A 20801-nucleotide genomic window follows, 5' to 3' on the forward strand; every position below is an offset into this window, starting at 1 on the left:
ACTTATTCCTATGTACCTCTTAGTTCTTACCACAAATGAGATTATTTTACATTGCATTTCTCGTGAGTTGTTGGGAATATGGGTATGCAATTTTTATATATTATATATTAATCTTCTATCCAGCCACATTGCTAAGTTCTACTTTCTAGAAATGGTTTTTAGAGTCGTTTGAATTTTCTATTAAAATAGCCATATAATCTGCAAATAATATATTTTAAATCACTTGTAGTTGTTATATCTTTTATTTATATTTTTTGTGATGCCCTCTGAGACAATATTGAATACAAATGGTGATAATGGACTTTTTGGTCTTTTTTCTTACTTTAAAGAAAATATTTCTCATTTCGTACCATGGAGCATTATGCATAGGATAGGTTTGTGGAATTTCCTTCTCAGTCCTAAATTTAGGGATTTCCAGTTTCTGAAAAGTATTCAGTATGAATGGAAAAGCTTTTTGACAATTTCCACATTAAACATATGCCTACTCTATAATCAACATTCAACATTAAGCATATGCCCACTCTAGAATCCAGCAGTTGTCACTCTTAGGTGTATGCAAAGGAGAAATGAGTATGTAAGTGTGCTGAGACTTAACCAGAAGGTTCATAACAGCTTTACACATAAAATAACTTAAGTAATACATACTTTAGCAGTTACATAAATACATAAAACCATCACTTTTATCAAAATAGAAACATCCCAAAAGTCAACCAAAGGAAAACAGATAAACAATTATTGACTTGCCATTCAGTGGAACACTGCACAGCAATTTTCTTTCTGCTGAAGAGTGTGCTTTTGGATGTCTTTTATAAAAGACTGTGAAAGGTAAATTTTATTTTGCCTCAATTCCGAATAACAATTTAGCTATACATGGAATTCTAGATTGCCTGTGTTCCCGTAGTGTTTTGAAGATTCAGTTTCATTGTCCTCTGGCTGTGATGATTGCCGAAGAAAAGACCCTAGTTGGTCTTAACTGTTGTACCTTTAAGGGTAATCTGTTGCTTCTCCTTAGTTACCGGTAAGACTGCTTTTATTTTAAATTTCCAGTGTTCTGAATAGTGTGCTGAAGTTTCACCATGATGTGTCTAGGTATAGGGGATTTTCCCATCGTGCTATACCCTTTACACTCTCTGAATCTGACAACTCATGACTTTTGTCATCAATCTTAGAGAATTCCTAGCTGTTAACTCTTCCACTATTGCCTCATGCACATTCTTTCTAGTCTCTTCTTCTGGATCTCTCATTTCAAGTAATGAGATTTCTCATTATTTATTTCAGGTCCCTTGACCCTTCATTTATGTTTTCCTTTCTATCTTTGCTGCATTCTGTGTAATTTCTTCAGATACATTTTATATTGGCCTAATTCTCTGTTCAGCTATGTTCAATCTACTATTTAACATATTCATTGAGTTTTTTTAAATACTTTTACTTTTTATTATTTTTATTGTTTTTGGATTCTTTAATTGTCTTTGGTTTGGGGGTCTTTTTTTTCTTTTGAGTTTTTCATTTCGATGACTATATTTTTCATTTCTAGAAATTGTATCTCATACTTTTCCAAATATACCATACCCGGGCACAGTGGCTCATACCTGTAATCCCAGAACTTTAGGAGGCCAAGGCAGGAGGATCGCTTGAGTCCAGAAGTTCAAGACCAGCCTGGGCAACTGTGTTAGTTCATTCCCATGCTGCTATAAAGACATACCTGGGACTGGGTAATTGATTAAGAAAAGAGGTTTAATCGGCTATGGTTCTGCAGGTTATACAGACTTCTGCTTCTCGGGAGGCCTCAGGAAACTTACAATTGTGGTAGAAGAAGAAAGGGAAGTAGGCACGGTCTTCACGTGGCCAGAGCAGGGGAGAGAGAGAGAAAGGGGAAGGTGCTCCACACTTTCAGACAACCATATCTTGTGAGAACTCTATCATGAGACAATACTAGGGGGTGGTAGTAAACCATTAGAAACCACCCCCATGATCAAGTCACCTCCCACCAGGCCCCATCTCCAACACTTGGGATCCCAATTCAACATGAGATTTGGATGGGGACACAGTGCCAAACCATATCAACAACAAAGTAATACCCTGTCTACAAAAAATCAAAAGGTTAGCCAAGCATGGTGGAGCATACCTATGGTTCCAGCTACACAAGAGGCTGAGGCAGGAAGATCACTTGAGGCCAGGAGGTCAAGCCTGCAGAGAGCCATGATCATGTCACTGCACTCCAGCCTGAGAGACAGAGCAAGACTCTGACTCTAAATAAATAAATAAATATGCCAGTTAACTTTTCTATAGTGTTGTGTAAAATTTTATTGTGACTTGGATTTTCTTTATCTTCTTTTTAGTTTTTATTTAATTTAAAAGGCTAGGTAATATTTAGAAGGTATGATATAGCACATAGTCCCACTCCCTCAGAGGTAATCATACTAATGCCTAAAGTCCTTCCTTTTTTTTTTTTTTCAAGCCTCATAGTCTATTATATGGGTGCACCTAATTTATTTAACCAGTTCATTATTGATAGGCATTTAGGTCGTTTTAAGTCTTTTGTTGTTACAAATAATACTGCAGTGAACATCATTTATATATATCATTTGCATATATGAAAGTGTACATCTAGGTTAAATTATTAGAATTGCTGAGTTAAAAGGTATACACATTTGTAATTTTAATGAATATCACTTCGTTACCTTCCATAGAGCTTATACTCATTGATACCTGGCCATACCTTCTCTTGTAATGTAGATGATAACCTACTTGGAAATTTTGGTCATCTGACAGGTGAAAAATGATGATCTCAGTGTAGTTTTAATTTGTGTCACTTTCTATGAGTGAGATTGAGTTTCTTTTCAATGACTAAGGTCACTGTTTGTCCTTTTCTATGAACTACCCACTCATATCTTTGCCCATTGTTTTCTGTTGGATTCTTTTTTTGTATTAATTTGTAGGAACTCTTTATGTAATGGAGTAATTAACCATATGCTTGGAGGAAAAAGAACCTATAATTTCTGTCTCAATTGTACATTTTTAAAACTTTGCTTATGACATGTTTTAGTGTAAAAAATGTTTACTTTGTATATTTAAATAGTTTGATATTTTGCTTTAAGGGTCTTGGGACTACTGTTATCTTTTAAATGGCTTTCCTCACTAAAAGTGTTTTGTGACTCATTCAAGTACTTTCATGTTTGATTTAACTTGGCATAGAATGTGTGGATTAAACTTCTTTCCTCTAGGATAACTACCCCATTGTTATAACATTTATCAAATACTTTATCTTTTTTTTACTTTAAATCCTAAAATTACTGCATACCAAATTCTAGTAAATATTTGGGAGATGTATATCTGTTTCTGGATTTTCTGTACTATTCCATTGATATATCTTATAGTATTAGTTTCTTTTCATTATTCTTTTTTCAGAATTTACAACTCTTCTTTCTTAATTTTTCTTTTCTTTTATGAACTTTTGAGTCAGCTTGTTTAGTTTTTTAAAAAATTGTATTTTAATGGGTTTTTAGTCACTTTAAACACAGCTATGGTATAATCTTGTGCACGTTGTTCTATTTTTCCATCACCAATGGGGAGTTCATCTTGTTTTTGTGTCTGCTGGCTGCTCTCTCATAGTAGACTTTTTTCTCATTTGCTTTGCAATTTCTTGTTGTGAGCTTATATTTAGAGGGAGCACACTTTTTCTTCCAAGAGAGTGCAGTGTGCCTTGGGCTGTAAAGTGTTGCTGTAAAGCAATTTTGCATATGTTTCTGCTGACTGTCCGCAGACCATGAGAATCTTGGGATTTGTATACCAGGTTGTGCGAATTTAGATGCCAGCCACGTTTGAGGTGGAGGTTTAGGGGCTCCATTTCTCATGGGAGAGTTTCTTGCCCTCCTCCCCCAACCTCTTAGCCCCTGAGCTGAGCCAGGCTTCCTTGGTGGTAGAATTTCCCGGCTCCTTTCACCAATGGGCAAGGCTTGCACAGGCATCTTGACCCCAGTGCCCACCTCCTTGGTGCCCAGGGTCAAGTCTCTCACCCCTCCTGGTCATGGGAACCCCAGCCTTAGGGCCCATTTCTGGTTGAGGAATGTCTCTTACTTCTGGACTCAGCTATAGAGTTAAAAAGTTATATTTTATCCTCATTCCTCTTTGTTGCAGCAGGAAGAGGTTCTACCTTCACACCAGTCACTGTTTGAGGACCCCACATCTTTGGAAGCTGCCCTTCTCTCACAGTGTTTGTGTGTGTGTGTGTGTGTGTGTGTGTGTTCATGGTCATTTGTGTTTGTCCGATGACACTTAGCCTAAGGGTTGGGGTGGGGGGAGCAGTGAGTGGGAGCTCCTTGATTAGAATCTCCTGGGACACTTTTTCAAAATACACCTGGTCAGCATCCTCACGCCCTTTTCCAGCCAAGGCACAGCAGGATGGCGGTGGGTGGGAAGGTGATGGGTATTTTGGAAAAAGTTCCCCAGATGCTTCTCTTATGCTTCCCCTGCCTCTCCTCAGCCCACTCCCACCCCTGCTGAGAATCATTACTGCAGTCAGATTGGCTGGAGGTCAGGGTGTGTTATGGCTCGGGCCAGCGTCTCATATCTGACACGGATACTAGGGACTGGAGCACTTTCAACCGCCTCTGTGTTGCTGGGCCAAGTGTCCTACGGCTACGAAAATAATAGAGTGTTAAAATTGACAACTCTCTGTTATTTTAATGTATCCAAAGCTTATGAAATACCACCCATCTCTTTTTATAGATTGAGACATTTAGCACCCAAGAGCTGTATAGATCTCAGCTTGTACAACTTGAGGCACATGATGGATTATGGCAGCCATTTGACTGTGAATTTTTCTTGCTGCAGGTTGAAAGTGGATCATCTGGTACATGCTCATGTTTAAAAATAGCAAAGTTAGCTGTTAAGGGCAGAGTTTCAGAGATACTCCTCTGCCATCTACTTAGACTATAATCAAAAGATACCAAAGCCAGGGGACCCCAAAGGTGTAGATCAGGCTGCTCTGTTTCTCATTTTACAGAAGAGAACACTGAGGGCCCCAGATTTTCTGTAGCTTTCACATGGTTGCAGAAAAAAAATCTGGCTCTGGGTCCAGAACCCCTATCCTGAAACTCCAGAATGTTCTTCTAAGTAAACCATGCCTACTCAGAAAGCATCTCAGTACCAGATAATCAGTGTGGCGGGACAGTTCTCATTATTTTGTATGCTATAGGGAAAAAGACCTGACCATTATAATTTTTATCCTTGGTAAAATTATAGATCTTCCACAGGCACTCATTATCAACCAGATCCTGACCTTTCAGAGAAAATACACAATTAAAATTGTAACTCAAGACATTGATGAAAGAGTTAAAAATAACAGTTTAGTAACAGTGGACACTTACGTAGCACCGATCTTAGCCCAGGACTGTACTAAGTGCTTAACATCTATTAACTTGATTGTTCTTACAAGACTGACTGGTAGGGGCTGTTATTACCTTCATTTTATAGATGACAAAACTGGAGGGCAAAGAAGTTAAGTAACTTGGCCCAGATCACACAGCTTGTATGTGGGAGCTAGGATTGGAACCCCAGAAGCCTGGCCCCAGGTTCATGCTCTCACCCACTGCATACAATGGCCTCTCATAAATCAATCCAGTATAAAACATTAGAATCTGCTTTAAAACCATAGAATTAGTAGCGTAAGTAATAAATGCAGAGATCGTGCAGTGAATGGCATTCCGGGAAAAAGCCCCCAGAAGGAATTTTAAATCAGCTTTCGTCTAATCCTGAGCAGCTAGTTAGCAAATATGAGAATACAGTTGTTCCCAGATAATGCTTTATGTCTGACCATCTTAAACTGGCGCTGTTTTTCAAAAACTTAAAAACAAAATCCATGACTCTTTTAATTATAAAAGTGATACATGTCTACTCGGGAGGCTGAGGTGGTGGGAGGATGGCTTGAGCTCAGGAGTTTGAGGCTGCAGTGTGCTACTATCATGCCTATAAATAGCCGCTGCATTCCAGCTTGGGCAACATACCCAGGCCCTATCTCAAAAAAATAAAAAGTAATACATCTACATTGAAGAAAATTAATTTTATTGGGTTTTTTTGCATTTTTATTATACACAGCACATATGAAAAAATGGGTATGAACTCAGGCATTCAACTGGAAGAACAGTACTAAATCAATGTCCATGTAGTCAGCGTGACTGAGGTTGGTTTGTTTTTTCTTTTTTCTTCTCTTCTCTTCTCTTTTCTTTTTTTTTTTTTTTGAGACGGAGCTTTGCTCTTTCTGCCCAGGCTTGATTGCAATGGCGTGATCTCAGTTTACTGCAATCTCTGCCTCCCGGCTTCAAGGGATTCTCCTGCCTCAGCCTCCCGAGTAGCTGGGATTACAGGCGTGTGCCACCACGCCTGGCTAATTTTGTATTTTTAGTAGAGATGGGGTTTCTCCATGTTGGTCAAGCTGGTCTTGAACTCCTGACCTCAGGTGATCTACCTGCCTCGGCCTCCCAAAGTGCTGGGATTACAGGCATGAGCCACCGAGCCCGGCCTCGGTTTTTCTTTTCTAATCTCAATGAGATTATAACAGATGTGCTATTCTTTGACATGCTTTGACTATCTTATTCTTTTGACTTTTTGAAACAGCTTTGTTGGGATATAATTGGTGTAAAATAAACAGTTCATGTTGAAAGGATACAGTTTGATAAGTGTTATATGTGTGCGCACCTTGAAACCATCACCACAAACAAGGTAGTGATCATATGCATTGAGCTGTTTTCCCTGCCTCCCAGGTCCTGTGGACCCCGTGCCATTCCCAGGAAACCACTGACCTGCCTTCTGTCACTGTAGACTAGTTTGTATTTGTTAGAATTTTATATAAATGAAATCATACAGTATGTATTCCATTTTGTCTGACTGCTTTCACACAATAAAATTATTTTGAGGTTCATCTATAATGTTTCATGTTCAAAAGTTCATTTTTATTGCAGATCAATTAGGCATTATAGTTTCTTTATCCCCATACACCTGTTGATGAACTTTTGGATTGTTGCCAAGTTTTGGGTTTTTTGGCAATTATAAATAAAGCTGCAATCAACAATAGCATGCAAGTCCTTGGACATATATAATGTTTTTTATTTCTCCTGGATAAACACCTAGGAGTAGAATCGTTGAGTTACATAACATGTATGTTTCACTTCTTAAAAAGCTGCCAAACTCATTTTCAAAGTTGGCTGTATCATGTCACATTCCTGCCAACAGTGTATGAAAGTTCCAGTTGTTAAACACCCTCACCAACATTTGGTATGGTCAGTATTTTCATTTTAATAGGTATTAATATTTAGCGGTCTCATTGTGGCTTTAATTTGCATTTCCCTAATGACTAATAATCCTGAATATCTTTTCATGTGCTTTTTTGCCATTCATGCATCTTTTTAAATGAAATGTCTTTTCAAATGTTCTTGCCCATTTTTGTATAGGGTTGTTTGTTTTCTCATTGAGTCCTCAGAGTTATTTATATATGAAGAATACAAGTCCTTTATCAGAAATTTGGCTTGCAAATATTTTTGCCAAGTCTTTTTAGTCTGTTAATATTTTCTATTAAAGAGGAGAAGTTCTTACTTAATTTTGATAAAATCCATTTTTTTTCCTTTTACAAATTGTGCTTTTGGGTACTATAGCTAAGGAATTTTTCGCCTAACCCCAGGACACAAAGATTTTATATATATATAATGGAGATGGGGTCTTGCTCTGTCACCAGACTAGAGTACAGTAGTGTGAGCATAGTTCATTGCAGCCTCCATCTCCTGGCCTCAAGTGATCCTCCTACTACAGTCGCCTAAAGTGCTGGGATTATAGGCATGAGCCACCACCACACCTGGCCACAAATGTGTTGTTTAGTTTCCAAATAATTAGGGATTTTTCCAGAAGCTTTCTGTTATTCTAATTTAACCTCAGTGTGGGCAGGGAATATAGTTTTTATGAATTGAATCTTTTGAAATTTATTGAAACTTGTTTCATCGTCCAGAATATAGTCTATCACAGTAAATATTTCTTGTGCTCTTGAAAACAATGTATATTCTGCTATTATGGGTGGATTAGTTTATAATAGTTAGATCAAGTTAGTTGATAGTGTTGTTTAGGTATTCTATATCACAACTTATTTTCTGTCTACTTGCTCTATTATTGAGAAAGGGATATTGGAATTTCTGACTATATTTGTGGATTTGTCTATTTCTCTTTGCATTTTCATCAGTCTTGTTTTATGTATTTTGAAACACTGTTATTAGGTACAAAAACATTAGGATTTTTATGTCCTATTTATGAAGGAAACAGTTTATCGTTATGAAACTACTATATTTACTTCTAGTAATTTTTTTGATCTGTATCTATTCTGTCTAATAATATAGCCACTCTGGATTTCTTTTGATAAGCATTAATATGATAGTTTTTTTCCATCTGTTTAGTTTTAACATTTTGAGTCTTTATTTTAAAAGCGAGTTTCCTGTAGGAAGAATATACTTGGATCTTGCTTTTTATCTAATTTACTCTGTTTTTTAGTTGTGATGTTTAGGCCAGAGATCCACAAACAACAGTCTATAGGCTGAATCCAGCATGTAGCTTATTTCTGTATGGCCTGTGAGGTAAGAATAGTTTTTACATTTTTAAAGGGTTGAAAAAATCAGAAAGAAGCTAACCTAAAAAGCTTAACATATTTACTATCTGGCCCTTTACGGAAAAAGTTTGCCAAATGCTGGTTTAGACTATTTATATTTAATGTATGATTGATATGTCTGTGTTTAACCAGTAACACAACAAAGAAAACTATTTTTCTTTTTGTCTCATTTGTTACATTTTTTCCCTTTTTTCCTTTTTTGCTGCCTTCTTTTGGATTATTTTCTATTTCTTTATATCTCCTTGGCTAGTTTATTAGCTATAACTCTATATTGTGAAATTTTAGTGGTTGCTTTAGGATATGTAGTGTAAATTTTTTAACTGACCACAGTCTACCACTTCATATAGTCTAAGAGCCTTACAACAATAGACTTCCATTTCTTGCCTTTGGTCCTTTGTGCTATTGTCATCCGTTTTATCTATGCCTATATTATAAGCCACCCAGCACATTGTTATAATTTTTGCTTTAATTGATTATCTTTGTAAATATTTAAAATTAAAAGTAAAGATTTTATAACTACTATATAGTTCCCGCTTCTGGTGTTCATCATTCTTTTGTGTAGATTCAAGTTTCCTTCTGATGTCCTTTTTCTTCTGCTTGAAGAACTTTCTGTAGCGAAAATCTGTGATGAGTTCTCTCAGCTTGTGTATGACTGAAAACATTTTTATTTCTTCTTCATTTTTAAGATATTTTTGCTGGGTATAGAGTTCTCGGTTGACAGGGCTTCTTCTACCCCCCCAGTACTTTAAAGATGTTACTCTATTGTCTTCTAGTTTGCATTGCTTCCAACATGAAATCATCTGTAATCCTTATTATTATTCATTTGTACATAATATTTCTTTTTTCTCTCTCCTTGCTTTTAGGAAATTTTCTCTTTATCACTGGTTTTCAACAGTGTGCTATTATAATCTGTCATGTTTCTTGTGTTTGGGGTCCTTTGGGCTTCTTGTGTCTGTGGGTTTATAGTTTCATAAAATTTGGAAAATTTTTGGTTTTTTCAAATATTTTTTGCCTCACAATCCCTTCTTCCTTTTGAGTACTCTGATTACATGATTTAGCAGCTTGATGTTGTCCACAGTTTACTGATGTTCTCTCTCTCTCTTTTTTTTCAGTTTTTTTCTCTGTGCTTCATTTCTATTGTTTTGGTTTTTTTAAAATTCATTAGTCTGTTTTTCTCAGTGTATAATCTGCTCTTACAACCATCCAGTATATTTTTCATCTCACATATTATAATTTTTATCACTAAAATTTGATTTAGATCTTTAATATCTTCCGTGTCTCTATTTAACATGTTTAACATTTTCTCTGGCATCCTGAGTAGAATACAGTTATAATATCTTGATATCCTGCCTGCTAATTCTATCATCTGTGCCATTTCTTACTAAGTTCCAATTGATTGATTTTTCTCCCTATTATGAACTGTGTTTTCCTGCTTCTTTGCATAATTAGTGCTATAGAATAAATGTTTATGTCCTGCCAAAATTCTTATGTTGAAACCTATCGGGGGAACCTGCTCCCGATAATTCAACGTTATTTCACATAGGTTCTTTTCTATTTCCTTAAGTGTCAGCCGGTCTGAGAAATAAAGGGAAAGAGTACAAAAGAGAGAAATTTTAAAGCTGGGTGTCCAGGGAAGACATCACATGTCGGCAGGTTTGTGATGCCCCCTGAGCTGCAAAACCAACAAGTTTTTATTAGTGATTTTCAAAGGGGAGGGAGTGTACAAATAGGGTGTGGGTCACAGAGATCACATACTTCACAAGGTAATAAAATATTACAAGGCAAATGGAGGCAGGGCAAGATCATAGGACCAGGGCGAAATTAAAATTGCTAATGAAGCTTTGGGCACGCATTGTCATTGATAACATCTTATCAGGAGACAGGGTTTGAGAGCAGACAACTGGTCTGACCAAAATTTATTAGGCGGAAATTTCCTTGTCCTGATAGGCCTGGGAGCGCTATGGGAGACCGGGGCTTATTTCATCCCTTATCTGCAACTGTAAAAGACAGACATTCCCAGAGTGGCCATTTCAGGGACCTACCCCTAGGAACACATTCTTTTTCTCAGGGCTGTTCCTTGCTGAGAAAAAGAATTCAGCGATATTTCTCCTATTTGCTTTTGAAAGAAGAGAAATATGGCTCTATTCCGCCCGGCTCTCAGGCAGCCAGACCTAATGGTTATCTCCTTTGTTCCCTGAACATTGCTGTTAGCCTGTTCTTTTCTCAAGGTGCCCAGATTTCATATTGTTTAAACAATTTGTGCAGTTAACGCAATCATCACAGGGTCCTGAGGTGGCATACATTCTCAGCTTACGAACATGATGGGATTAAGAGACTAAAGTAAAGACAGCATAGGAAATCACAAGAGTATTGATTGGGGAAGTGATAAATGTCCATGAAATCTTCACAATTTATGTTCAGAGATTGCAGTAAAGACAGGCATAAGAAATTATAAAAGTATTAATTTAAGGAACTAATAAATGTCCGTGAAATCTTCACAATTTATGTTCTTCTGCCATGGCTTCGGCCAGTCCCTCTGTTCGGGGTCCCTGACTTCCCGCAACAGAAACCTAATCTCCAAGGTGATGATATTTGGAGTAGTGAGGAAGGTGATTAGGTCATGAGGGCAGAGCTTTTCTTTGTAAATGGAATTACTGCCCATTATTAAAGACGTCCAAGAGAGCTCCCTTGTCTCTTCCACCATGTAAAGACACAGCAAGAAGATCATTATCTACAAACCAGGAAATGGGAGTGTAGATTGACTGCAGGGTGCATCCCTCTGTTCTCGGTGTTGGCAGGCTCTTGTTCATTGCCTTTCTTTTTCAGTGCACTTAGGAAAGCCATATCATGACAGAATCCACATTAGCAAGAAAATGCAGTCACTTTGCAAAGTAATCAAGCCTGTTTTCCTCTGATTTTAAAACCATTCTTTTCAGGTCATTATCCCATTGTTATTTTGACTTTTTCTTTCCTCAATCAAAAAGGGTATTATTTGGTAGCTCTGAAGATCTTGAGGCTTTAGTTATAGAAAAATCAAATTCTTAGCAGTGTTATTTTCTAGTGCCAAAATATTCATTTCTGTGATTAAATATAGGAAAAATGGGCAATGAGGCCTATTTCTTTTCCGTATTGCAAGTAAAGCTTAAGATCCCATATTCCTGAAAGGGGCAGAGAAGCCTAGTGTAGGCAAAGGAAGTCTACGGATAATCCACAAACTGGCTTTAAGAAATCATCTCAACTTCCTTCTTGCTTTGAAGTTATTCAAGAGTCTCTAGCAGAAGTCACCGGGTGAATTTTAACTGTTTCTCTTTTGTCACCAGTGATGTCATGAATTAGGTGTTGCATTCACTTACTGCTCCTGGCTGTTGATGAGACCTAGGATAAGAGTGGGGCAGGGAGGGTCTCTCAAGCCAGCCTGACCCCGGGAGGTCTCACAACCCACTAAGACTATGAGTCAGGCTGATATGAGGTCCCTATCTGTTGTAGAATCCATGGTAGAGAGTGAACTCAGGTTGACTCCACCAGGGAAAATTCCCCATGACATAGGCAGGTCCAACTGAGCTTTCTGCGGTAAATTCTCCTTCTCTTTCTCCTCTTTTTTCATCTCCACTGAGGAAGCACAACCCACACAGCTGTTATGACCAGGCGCTGACCTGCACTCTCACCTGTGTAGTACTGCAGTGTCGCTGGCCTTCCATGAAGCACAGGGTGCTTCCATATGTGCCCTGCTGCAGTTCCCCTCCACACCTAGGCTCAGTACCCACACACCTTAAAACATGCCGTCATTCCAGTTTGCAGGGACTGGACCCCCAACGGCACGCTGAGCCGTGACCCCACTCAGTGCTTCCTGAGCTGTCTAAGCCACTGGGACCTCACTGGACTTTAACTGTGGTTTAATGAACCAAGGGGTTCTGTCTGTGTCCAATGTGAGAGGTGGACTGCTCATTTCACAGCTGTGGATTTTCCCTTTCTGTCTCCCCAGAAATTGCAGGTGCTGCAGTGTCTGAAATTTCCGGGCCTTTCTCAACAGAGGATGTAGCCAGCAACTGTGTCCCCGCTCAGTCTTTGAGCGAGCCCATTTTGTGGATTGTGTCCTATGCGCTCATGAGCGTCTGTGGAGCCATCCTCCTTGTCTTAATCGTCCTGCTGCTGCTGCCGTTCCGGTGTCAGCGTCGCCCCCGTGACCCTGAGGTCGTCAATGATGAGTCCTCTCTGGTCAGACATCGCTGGAAATGAATAGCCAGGCCTGACCTCAAGCAACCATGAACTCAGCTATTAAGAAAATCACATTTCCAGGGCAGCAGCCGGGATCGACGGCGGCGCTTTCTCCTGTGCCTACCCATCTTCAATCTCTGTTCTGCTCCCAGATGCCTTCTAGATTCACTGTCTTTTGATTCTTGATTTTCAAGCTTTCAAATCCTCCCTACTTCCAAGAAAAATAATTAAAAAAAAAAACTTCATTCTAAACCAAAACAGAGTGGATTGGGCTGCAGGCTCTATGGGGTTCGTTATGCCAAAGTGTCTACATGTGCCACCAACACAAAACAAAACCAAGCCTTGGCTCGTTCTCTTCTCTCTTCAATCTCTGGAAAAATAAGTACATATAGTTGATAACCCCTCTTAGCTTACAGGAAGCTTTTTGTATTAATCGCCTTTGAGGTTATTTTCCGCCAGACCTCAACCTGGGTCAAAGTGGTACAAGAAGGCTTGCAGTATGATGGCAGGAGAATCAGCCTGGGGCCTGGGGATGTAACCAAGCTGTACCCTTGAGACCTGGAACCAGAGCCACAGGCCCCTTTTGTGGGTTTCTCTGTGCTCTGAATGGGAGCCAGAATTCACTAGGAGGTCATCAACCGATGGTCCTCACAAGCCTCTTCTGAAGATGGAAGGCCTTTTGCCCGTTGAGGTAGAGGGGAAGGAAATCTCCTCTTTTGTACCCAATACTTATGTTGTATTGTTGGTGCGAAAGTAAAAACACTACCTCTTTTGAGACTTTGCCCAGGGTCCTGTGCCTGGGTGGGGGTGCAGGCAGCCTTGACCACGGCTGTTCCCCTCACCCAAAAGAATTATCATCCCAACAGCCAAGACCCAACAGGTGCTGAACTGTGCATCGAGCAGGAAGAGTTCTATCCCCAAGCTGGCCACTATGACATATGCTTACTCTTGCTTAAAATTAATAAATCATGTTTTGATGAGAAAAAACTATTCTATTTCACTAGCTTAGTTGTCTCTTTTTCCAAATCTTCTCTGGAAGTAGGTTGGCTATTACCCTGTTGGGAAACAGGGAAATGGCCTGATGCCCCTATTTCTGACCAGCTGTCAGGGAAGGAAGATGCAAGATGTGCAGAAGACACAAGGTAACGTCTACTTATTCCCGTGCTTCGAAACCGTGTGTTTACCTTTGCAGAACTGGTTAGCCTCAAGCATACCCATCCAATCAGCTTAAATTGTTTAGCAGTTGACCTCTGTGCTTCTTCCTTTGGGGGTGTTTAATCTTTGGTAACAGGTGTGCAGTGGTAGCCTTATTTCGGGGGGCAGTCCCTACTTTCTGTCACTTATCGAGGCCTTTGCCAAAGAAAAGTGGAAGCTGTTTCCTTGACATAGCCTTATATGACCTGATGTCATTAGAAGAGTTAAAAGACAGTATCCCCTCTCTCCTGCTTGTGTGCCAAGTTCAGTGTTCCGTTTGCATTTCTTTTGGGGTGGGTTGGCTATATTACAGAATTCCACCAAAAGTGCTAAGTGTCCCCTCCTGCAGAAGTATCGTTTGTATTCACAGTAGGCTACGTGTGGATGTTTCAGCCATCTGCTCTGCTCCCTGGGTCCCTGGGTCACCACCATGCTGAGAAATATAGGACTCTGCCAAAGAGACGTGGAGGCCACGTCAGCTTGTCATGGTGTCCTGGAAGACTCTCCAGCAGCCAGAAGAACCTTCTGCGCTGTTTTCACTAGAGAAGATTTGAGTTGCAGCCTCTTGGAAAGAACATGACGGCACGGAACGGGAGGAGGGGCTCTTGTATCAGGGCCCGTTGTCACGTCTGCTCTCAGCTTGTTGAAAACTCATAATCTCAGAATGCATTTCACACGGAGAGATGTCTGGAAGTCCAATTCTCATCCCATTGGCTTTTTCCGTGGTTGCTGTTTTGTGGGCCGCTTTGCACAGGAGTGAAGCCAACACCCCTAGATTGTGCCTTCACCCTTGCTGTGAAAAATTCAAAGCCCTGAAATAAGAGGAGGGAATCGCAGACATGCCCTGATTAGTTTTCCTGCTTATTTCTTCATACAGGCATCTTCTATTCTGTTGTATTGTGTTAGGTTTCAGAGGCGGGGAGCTTCCTCCTGCAGCAGATGAACGGGCATAGTTCTTAAAATACAGGAAAGTAACAAGTGAGGTTTCCAGGTAGAGTAGGTGAATGAAGTTTGCCGTCATGCTCTGTATTTCATATCAGATTTCTTTATCTTTTCATATCGCATGTCATTGGATGTGACATTTTGATGAAAATACTGAAACTACAAAAGCATAACTTCGCAACAAGAATGAGATAGACAATTGAATGTGGGACATTTTTCTGGCATGTCTTGCTGCTGAGAATCGGACTTCCAGTCAAAACCCTGTTAGTGACACCCACCTCCTCCAGTTATGCAAATTGATGCTTAGCTTGGCAAGCTTTCAAGGAGGTTTGCTTGGAACAGGAAAGGAATTAACAACCCTTTGAGGGTGTCATTTTTACCTTGTAATACACTGTGGAAAATTCTGGAAGATGGTCCTTGCCTGAAAAGGTGCAACTTAGCATTAGGTTGTTATCAGAAACCTTGTCAAGTCTGATGGGAAATGAATAGATGCTGTTTTATTTTCTTGATAACGTCTTTGGAAGTCTGAAATAAATCCTGCCTTCAGTAACTGAAACCGTTTATTAAAAATAGCAAGAAACAAGATGGGGACCAATTCTATTTTTATTCTTGGGAATTTGAAAGAGCCACAAGTGATTGGTGTCCCATCTCCCAGCATATACTGTACACTATTTGGTATTTCTCCTGAACCAAAACCAAGTACTTAGCACTCAAGAAACAGATGCCCTGTGTGTGACCGAGGGGAGTGTTTCTCTACAACAGGTTCCACTTCTGAACACTTGGAAGGACCTTGCCTGATTCATGGTGAAACACGGAGATTTTGGTTGGAGATAAATTTGGGGTCAGTTACTGTTCAAAATTGTGAAAGTAGTTCCCAGGAAGACAGCATTAGTGACTCCGCAGTGCTTTGGGTAATAGATTTTGAAAAGCAATTGTGAGTTGGGGATTCCATCATTTCATTTAAGAGGTGAAGAGGGATTTAATTATTTAATACACCGGGTGCAAACTTGTTAAATTCCTCTTTCCCTGTCCCTGCTTGGTGGAGCTGCCACGTGTGGTTCAGTTCTAAGTTCTGGACTAGTGCCACTCGATATCATTGGGAATAAATCGTTGTTCAACAGTCTGCTCCACAAACAACAGTAATTGAATTTCAGACTTTATCCTGATTAGTGGAAATCAAATAATGGAGTGGAATCCCCATGTGTTTTCTCTTGCACAAACTTATTAGACTTGATTAGAAAACTGTTTGGAGGAAAAACTTGCCACTAAGTTTTTTGGTTGTTGTTTTGTTTTTTTTGAAAAACGACGCAACACCATAAAGTGTAAAATTAGGGGTTCTGGCCAAGAGAGGTACTAGATTTTTTTAATGCCGAGAAAAGTCCATGCCACAGAAGTTATTGTGTATGTCTCTAGGGAGCTTTAAGAATTTCACATTTGAACTTTACAGCCGTTTACCAATTAAATGGCAAGGTGGAAAAATACATTTTGAGAGGGGTAGAAAGAATAAGAATATAATTAAAAGTATGCTAACAAAATAAGCAGTACATATTTTTTTAGAAAATGCAGTTTAGGCCAGGCACGGTAGCTCCTGCCTGTAATCCCAGCACTTTGGGAGGCCGAGGCAGGTGGATCACCTGAGGTCAGGAGTTTGAGACCAGCCTGGACAACATGGTGAAACCCCGTCTCTACTAAAAATACAAAACATTAGCCAACGATGGTGGTGCCTGTCTGTAATCCCAGCTACTCTGGAGGCTGAGGCAGGAGAATCGCTTGAACCGGGGAGGCAGAGGTTGTAGTGAGCCAAGATTGCGCCACTGCACTCTAGCCTGGGCAACAGAGCAAGACTGCGTCTCAAAAAAGGAAAGAAAATGCAGTTTCATTCCAGCCATCCTTAGATTTCTTTTCCCCTTAAAGTGGCTGAATCCATTGGAGATGTGATTTATTTTGCAGATCCACCAATTCCAAACTTCAGGAATATTCAAGCAGGAGTCATGTGTAAGTGACAGCTTTGACAAAGAGAGAGACTGTGGCTGGGTGGCCCGGGTGTTGCCCACGCGGAGCAAGGATTGGTTCATTCAACGGATGGAGAGTACAGGATGGCTGGGACCTGGGAAGTTCCAGAATCTGAAAAGAGGGCAGGGCAAGAAGGAGCCAGAAGAGAGGTCCCACCCCTCAGTTGGCAGTGGGGCACGGAGGTCCACATCAGCCAAGAACGTCCCCAGGATGCCGTGGGCACCTCATTTCACCCCACGTTTTTGGCACAGTCTACTTTTTAGGTATTTTGTAAAGGAACTTCTCAGGATTGATTATTTGCCAGAGGAACAATTAGGCCAAGAGAAACTTGCTTGACAGCCATGTGTAAAACACGTCTGTCCTAATCAAACTAGAGATGCCTCAAGGCCCACGCAGGACACAGGCAGGTTCAAGGTCATGCACCTGGAAATTTGTAGGGGAGGGTCAAGCAACTGAGGCCAAAGGGGGCCGGTAAAGTGGCTTCTGGGGTCTGAGCATCTGGAAGGCTCCTGGCAGCAGTTACCTGACAGTGTCGTTGAGGGGCACAGCAGCTGGGCCCTCACCGTTTCCGCCAGCTCTGCTGAGCCAGCCCAGCCCATGCATTCCGAACATCCGACAGCTTCTCTCTCCAGAATGTCTTCTGTCAGAGACTTCCAGGAAAGGAGCTCCCTCCTGTCTCACTGCTGTCAGCGTGGGAGCCCTGCTCCCCAGGCTCCACGTCCCCGGAAGGTCCATCTTGTCCTGGAGCACACCCAGCCCCATTCAGGGTCAGTGCAGGAGGGAACAGGGAATCTGCATTTCAGTAAGCTCCACAGGTGAGGCTGCAGAGCAGAGACCACGGCTTTCAGACGTGAGCAGGCTCCCTGGGCTGTTGGTGTCGCCCTGTTAGCCACATCGGTGGAATGTGGAAGGCAGAACATAGCCACGCCGCTTAGTGCTGCCAGCGAACCTCAGGTTGCATCAGTGGCTGGAATCTGTCACAGCTGTTGGGGATACGTAACTCCCACCAATAAATCCAGTATTTTCTTCCCTGCCCTGAGCTTCCTCTGGGTTTCTTATCAACAGCTATTACACACAGATGTCCAGTGCTTCTAAACTAAATTGTACTGTGTAACTTTTTTTTTTTTTTTTTTTTTTTTGAGACGGAGTCTCGCTCTGTCGCCCAGGCTGGAGTGCAGTGGCGCGATCTCGGCTCACTGCAAGCTCCGCCTCCCGGGTTCACGCCATTCTCCTGCCTCAGCCTCCCAAGTAGCTGGGACTACAGGCGCCCGCTACCACGCCCGGCTAATTTTTTGTATTTTTAGTAGAAACGGGGTTTCACCGTGTTAGCCAAGATGGTCTCGATCTCCTGACCTCGTGATCCGCCCGTCTCGGCCTCCCAAAGTGCTAGGATTACAGGCGCGATACTGTGTAACTTTTACATCACACTTGTGTGCTTAAAAAGCACACCGTGGGTAGTGACTGGGCCAAGAGACATCACAAAGCTTCCTGATAAATTTGAATCTAGCCACTGCAAGAGCGACGTGCGGGTACCTGGTCCCTGATGCTTGGGTGCCCCGTTGAGCCTCGGGTACTTCTTGGACACTATTGTGAGAGCAGCCATCCTGGTATCTCTGCCAGCATCTTAGGGAACGGTGTGATGGTAAAATATCTGTCTCTCCTCTGGGAATCAGGGCAGCCCTGAGAAGTGAGCAGTTCCCTTTACAGATGGATAATTGTTTGTGTAAGACCAACCAGATAAAGTCCAAACTGTGTAGAACACACGTGTGCCTCACACATAGCCATCTGAGTAAAATATTTTTTCCAATGTAGATTTATAATTAGAAATGACAGATTTATAATATAGACTTCAGTAAGTTGGGCACAGCTGTCACTTTCGTGGTATCAATAAAAGGCTAGAAACCTTGAGTGTCCTTGGCAACCTAGCCTTTGACATTGATGTTTTTCCATAGGATTTTCTTCATTTGGGTTGGAATAAAAATGCATTTTTATTCACAAGGCACGGACAGATAAGAATATCATAAGCAGGGAGGTGTCTCCAAAGGTCAGGATTTATGTTTTTCTGTTGAGTGCTATATGTGGAGGTTATTGCAAGTTCCCTGATATGAGTATGGTTTCGCTTGCTACATTGTGCCTATTAAAGTAAAATTTTACACAAGCCTTGCATTTCTAAGATTAGTGTTCCCGAATGAAATGTTAAGAAAACATTAAAAGATTATCTCTTTTTAAGATGGAGGAAAAAAAGTGAACAAAGCTAATTAATCTATAATGAAAATTGCACAAAATGACATTTCTTAACAAATTTAATACAATTTTGTGTTCTTTGTTGCTAGTGGTATAAAACGAGATTTTTTCCCCTCATTTTTCTCATTGTAGATGTCATCTCTCACATTTATATCAGTGAGGTTTGAAATTCTGTGTAGCAGTTACTCAGCACATATGAGAGGGCAGCGAATGAATGAGATTTGTCATGTGCTAATAAAAGCTGAATTTTTGTAATCTAAAATGATGTATTTTCTACTATTGCTGTTAATTTGCATTGTTAAAAATTCTTCAAGTTTAATATGTTATGTTCAGTCATTGAAAGCGACCACTCATTTTTTTCTTAAAGTTGATGCCTTTTCTGCTGTGCTAGAGTCAGTATTTTCCTTCTGGCAGGAGAGCTGCAAACTGTGTATCCTCAAACAGATGCAAAAAGTAGTGCTTTGCAAAATGTTTGTTTTCTGTTTATCTCAGATTAACATCCTTTAATACAAGTTTCTTAAGTGTAACTTGTATTTCTGAAAATGCTTAAAATTATTTTATATTTCCCTTTGGGAATTTTGCTCTATTTCCAGCACGCTGATTTGATTTAAAAATGTAATAAGACCAAGAGTTGGAGTAAAGGGATATTCATTCCATGTTAAAAGTGGCTTCATAGCTACTGACAAATGTCTGAACTATTGTCGTGCCCTTCAAAACTGGAGTTTTCTAAAATAATCTTATTTTTATACTTGTATGTTCCAGCAATTTAAGATATATACCATTGAAAGGGAAATAAAACATTTTTGTTTATTTGAATAAATAATACTCCCAACCTGTTGCTTTTGGAATGTTTTGTAAATACTTCTCTTGGGTCACATGTCTGGCGGTCCATTACGTCCACTCCTTCATTGTGGGTTCCTGGAAAATGTCAAGGATAAAATGGAGTGGAAGGGAGGGTTCAGGCTCAATCATTAAGATGCAAAACATGCTGAAGGTGGGGAGGGTAAAGTGCTTTAGAATCTGGAAACCCTACAGGTGGAAAGAAAACACCTGTAGAGAAGAAACTCTGTAAGCACATTTCAGCGGTCTTAAGGATGGGACAGATGGTTTAGCTTGGTCCTGGGGACTGAGGGTGACCAGGTTGGCAATGCCTGTGCGGTCACTCCCATGATCACCCTGCAGGGAGATGGCATTCTACCATTTCACAGACGAGAAACCATCTCTGAGTCACCTGCCCAGAAAAACACAGCTAAAAAGTGGAGAGGAACCCAGCTCTGTTCCCCTCCAACAGGCCAACTCTTTCTCTGCACTACACTCTGGTCCATCCGCCATCCTGAACCACACTCTCAGAGCCTAATGCATCACTTGTGCCAGAAGAATCCAGTCTAGTGGTCAGTCTCTAGAGAAGGGTGTGCACCAATATGGGCACAGCAGAAGCTCTTAGTGAATGAAATGAAGATCATCCATGAGCCATGATCTAGCTGCTATGCCAATCCTTTAAATGTACACTGCTTTCAATGACTAGACACTTTTTGTCTGACAATATCCA

General features: G+C 40.5%; 1 protein-coding gene across 2 annotated transcripts in view; it reads left to right on the forward strand.

The window, feature by feature from the left end:
- BACE2 (beta-secretase 2) overlaps nucleotides 1-13846 on the forward strand; it is a 109872-nt gene extending 96026 nt beyond the window's left edge. For both annotated transcript variants that reach the window (XM_034947862.3, XM_003823908.5), the window contains one exon: nucleotides 12627-13846. In XM_034947862.3, the coding sequence (XP_034803753.2) occupies nucleotides 12627-12683 (57 nt within the window). In that variant the 3' untranslated portion in view covers nucleotides 12684-13846. The remainder of the gene's footprint in view (nucleotides 1-12626) is intronic.
- The last annotated feature ends 6955 nt before the right edge of the window (nucleotides 13847-20801 follow it).

The sequence above is a fragment of the Pan paniscus genome, chromosome 22, assembly GCF_029289425.2.
Source record: "Pan paniscus chromosome 22, NHGRI_mPanPan1-v2.0_pri, whole genome shotgun sequence".
In the NCBI taxonomy this organism is placed as follows: domain Eukaryota; kingdom Metazoa; phylum Chordata; class Mammalia; order Primates; family Hominidae; genus Pan; species Pan paniscus.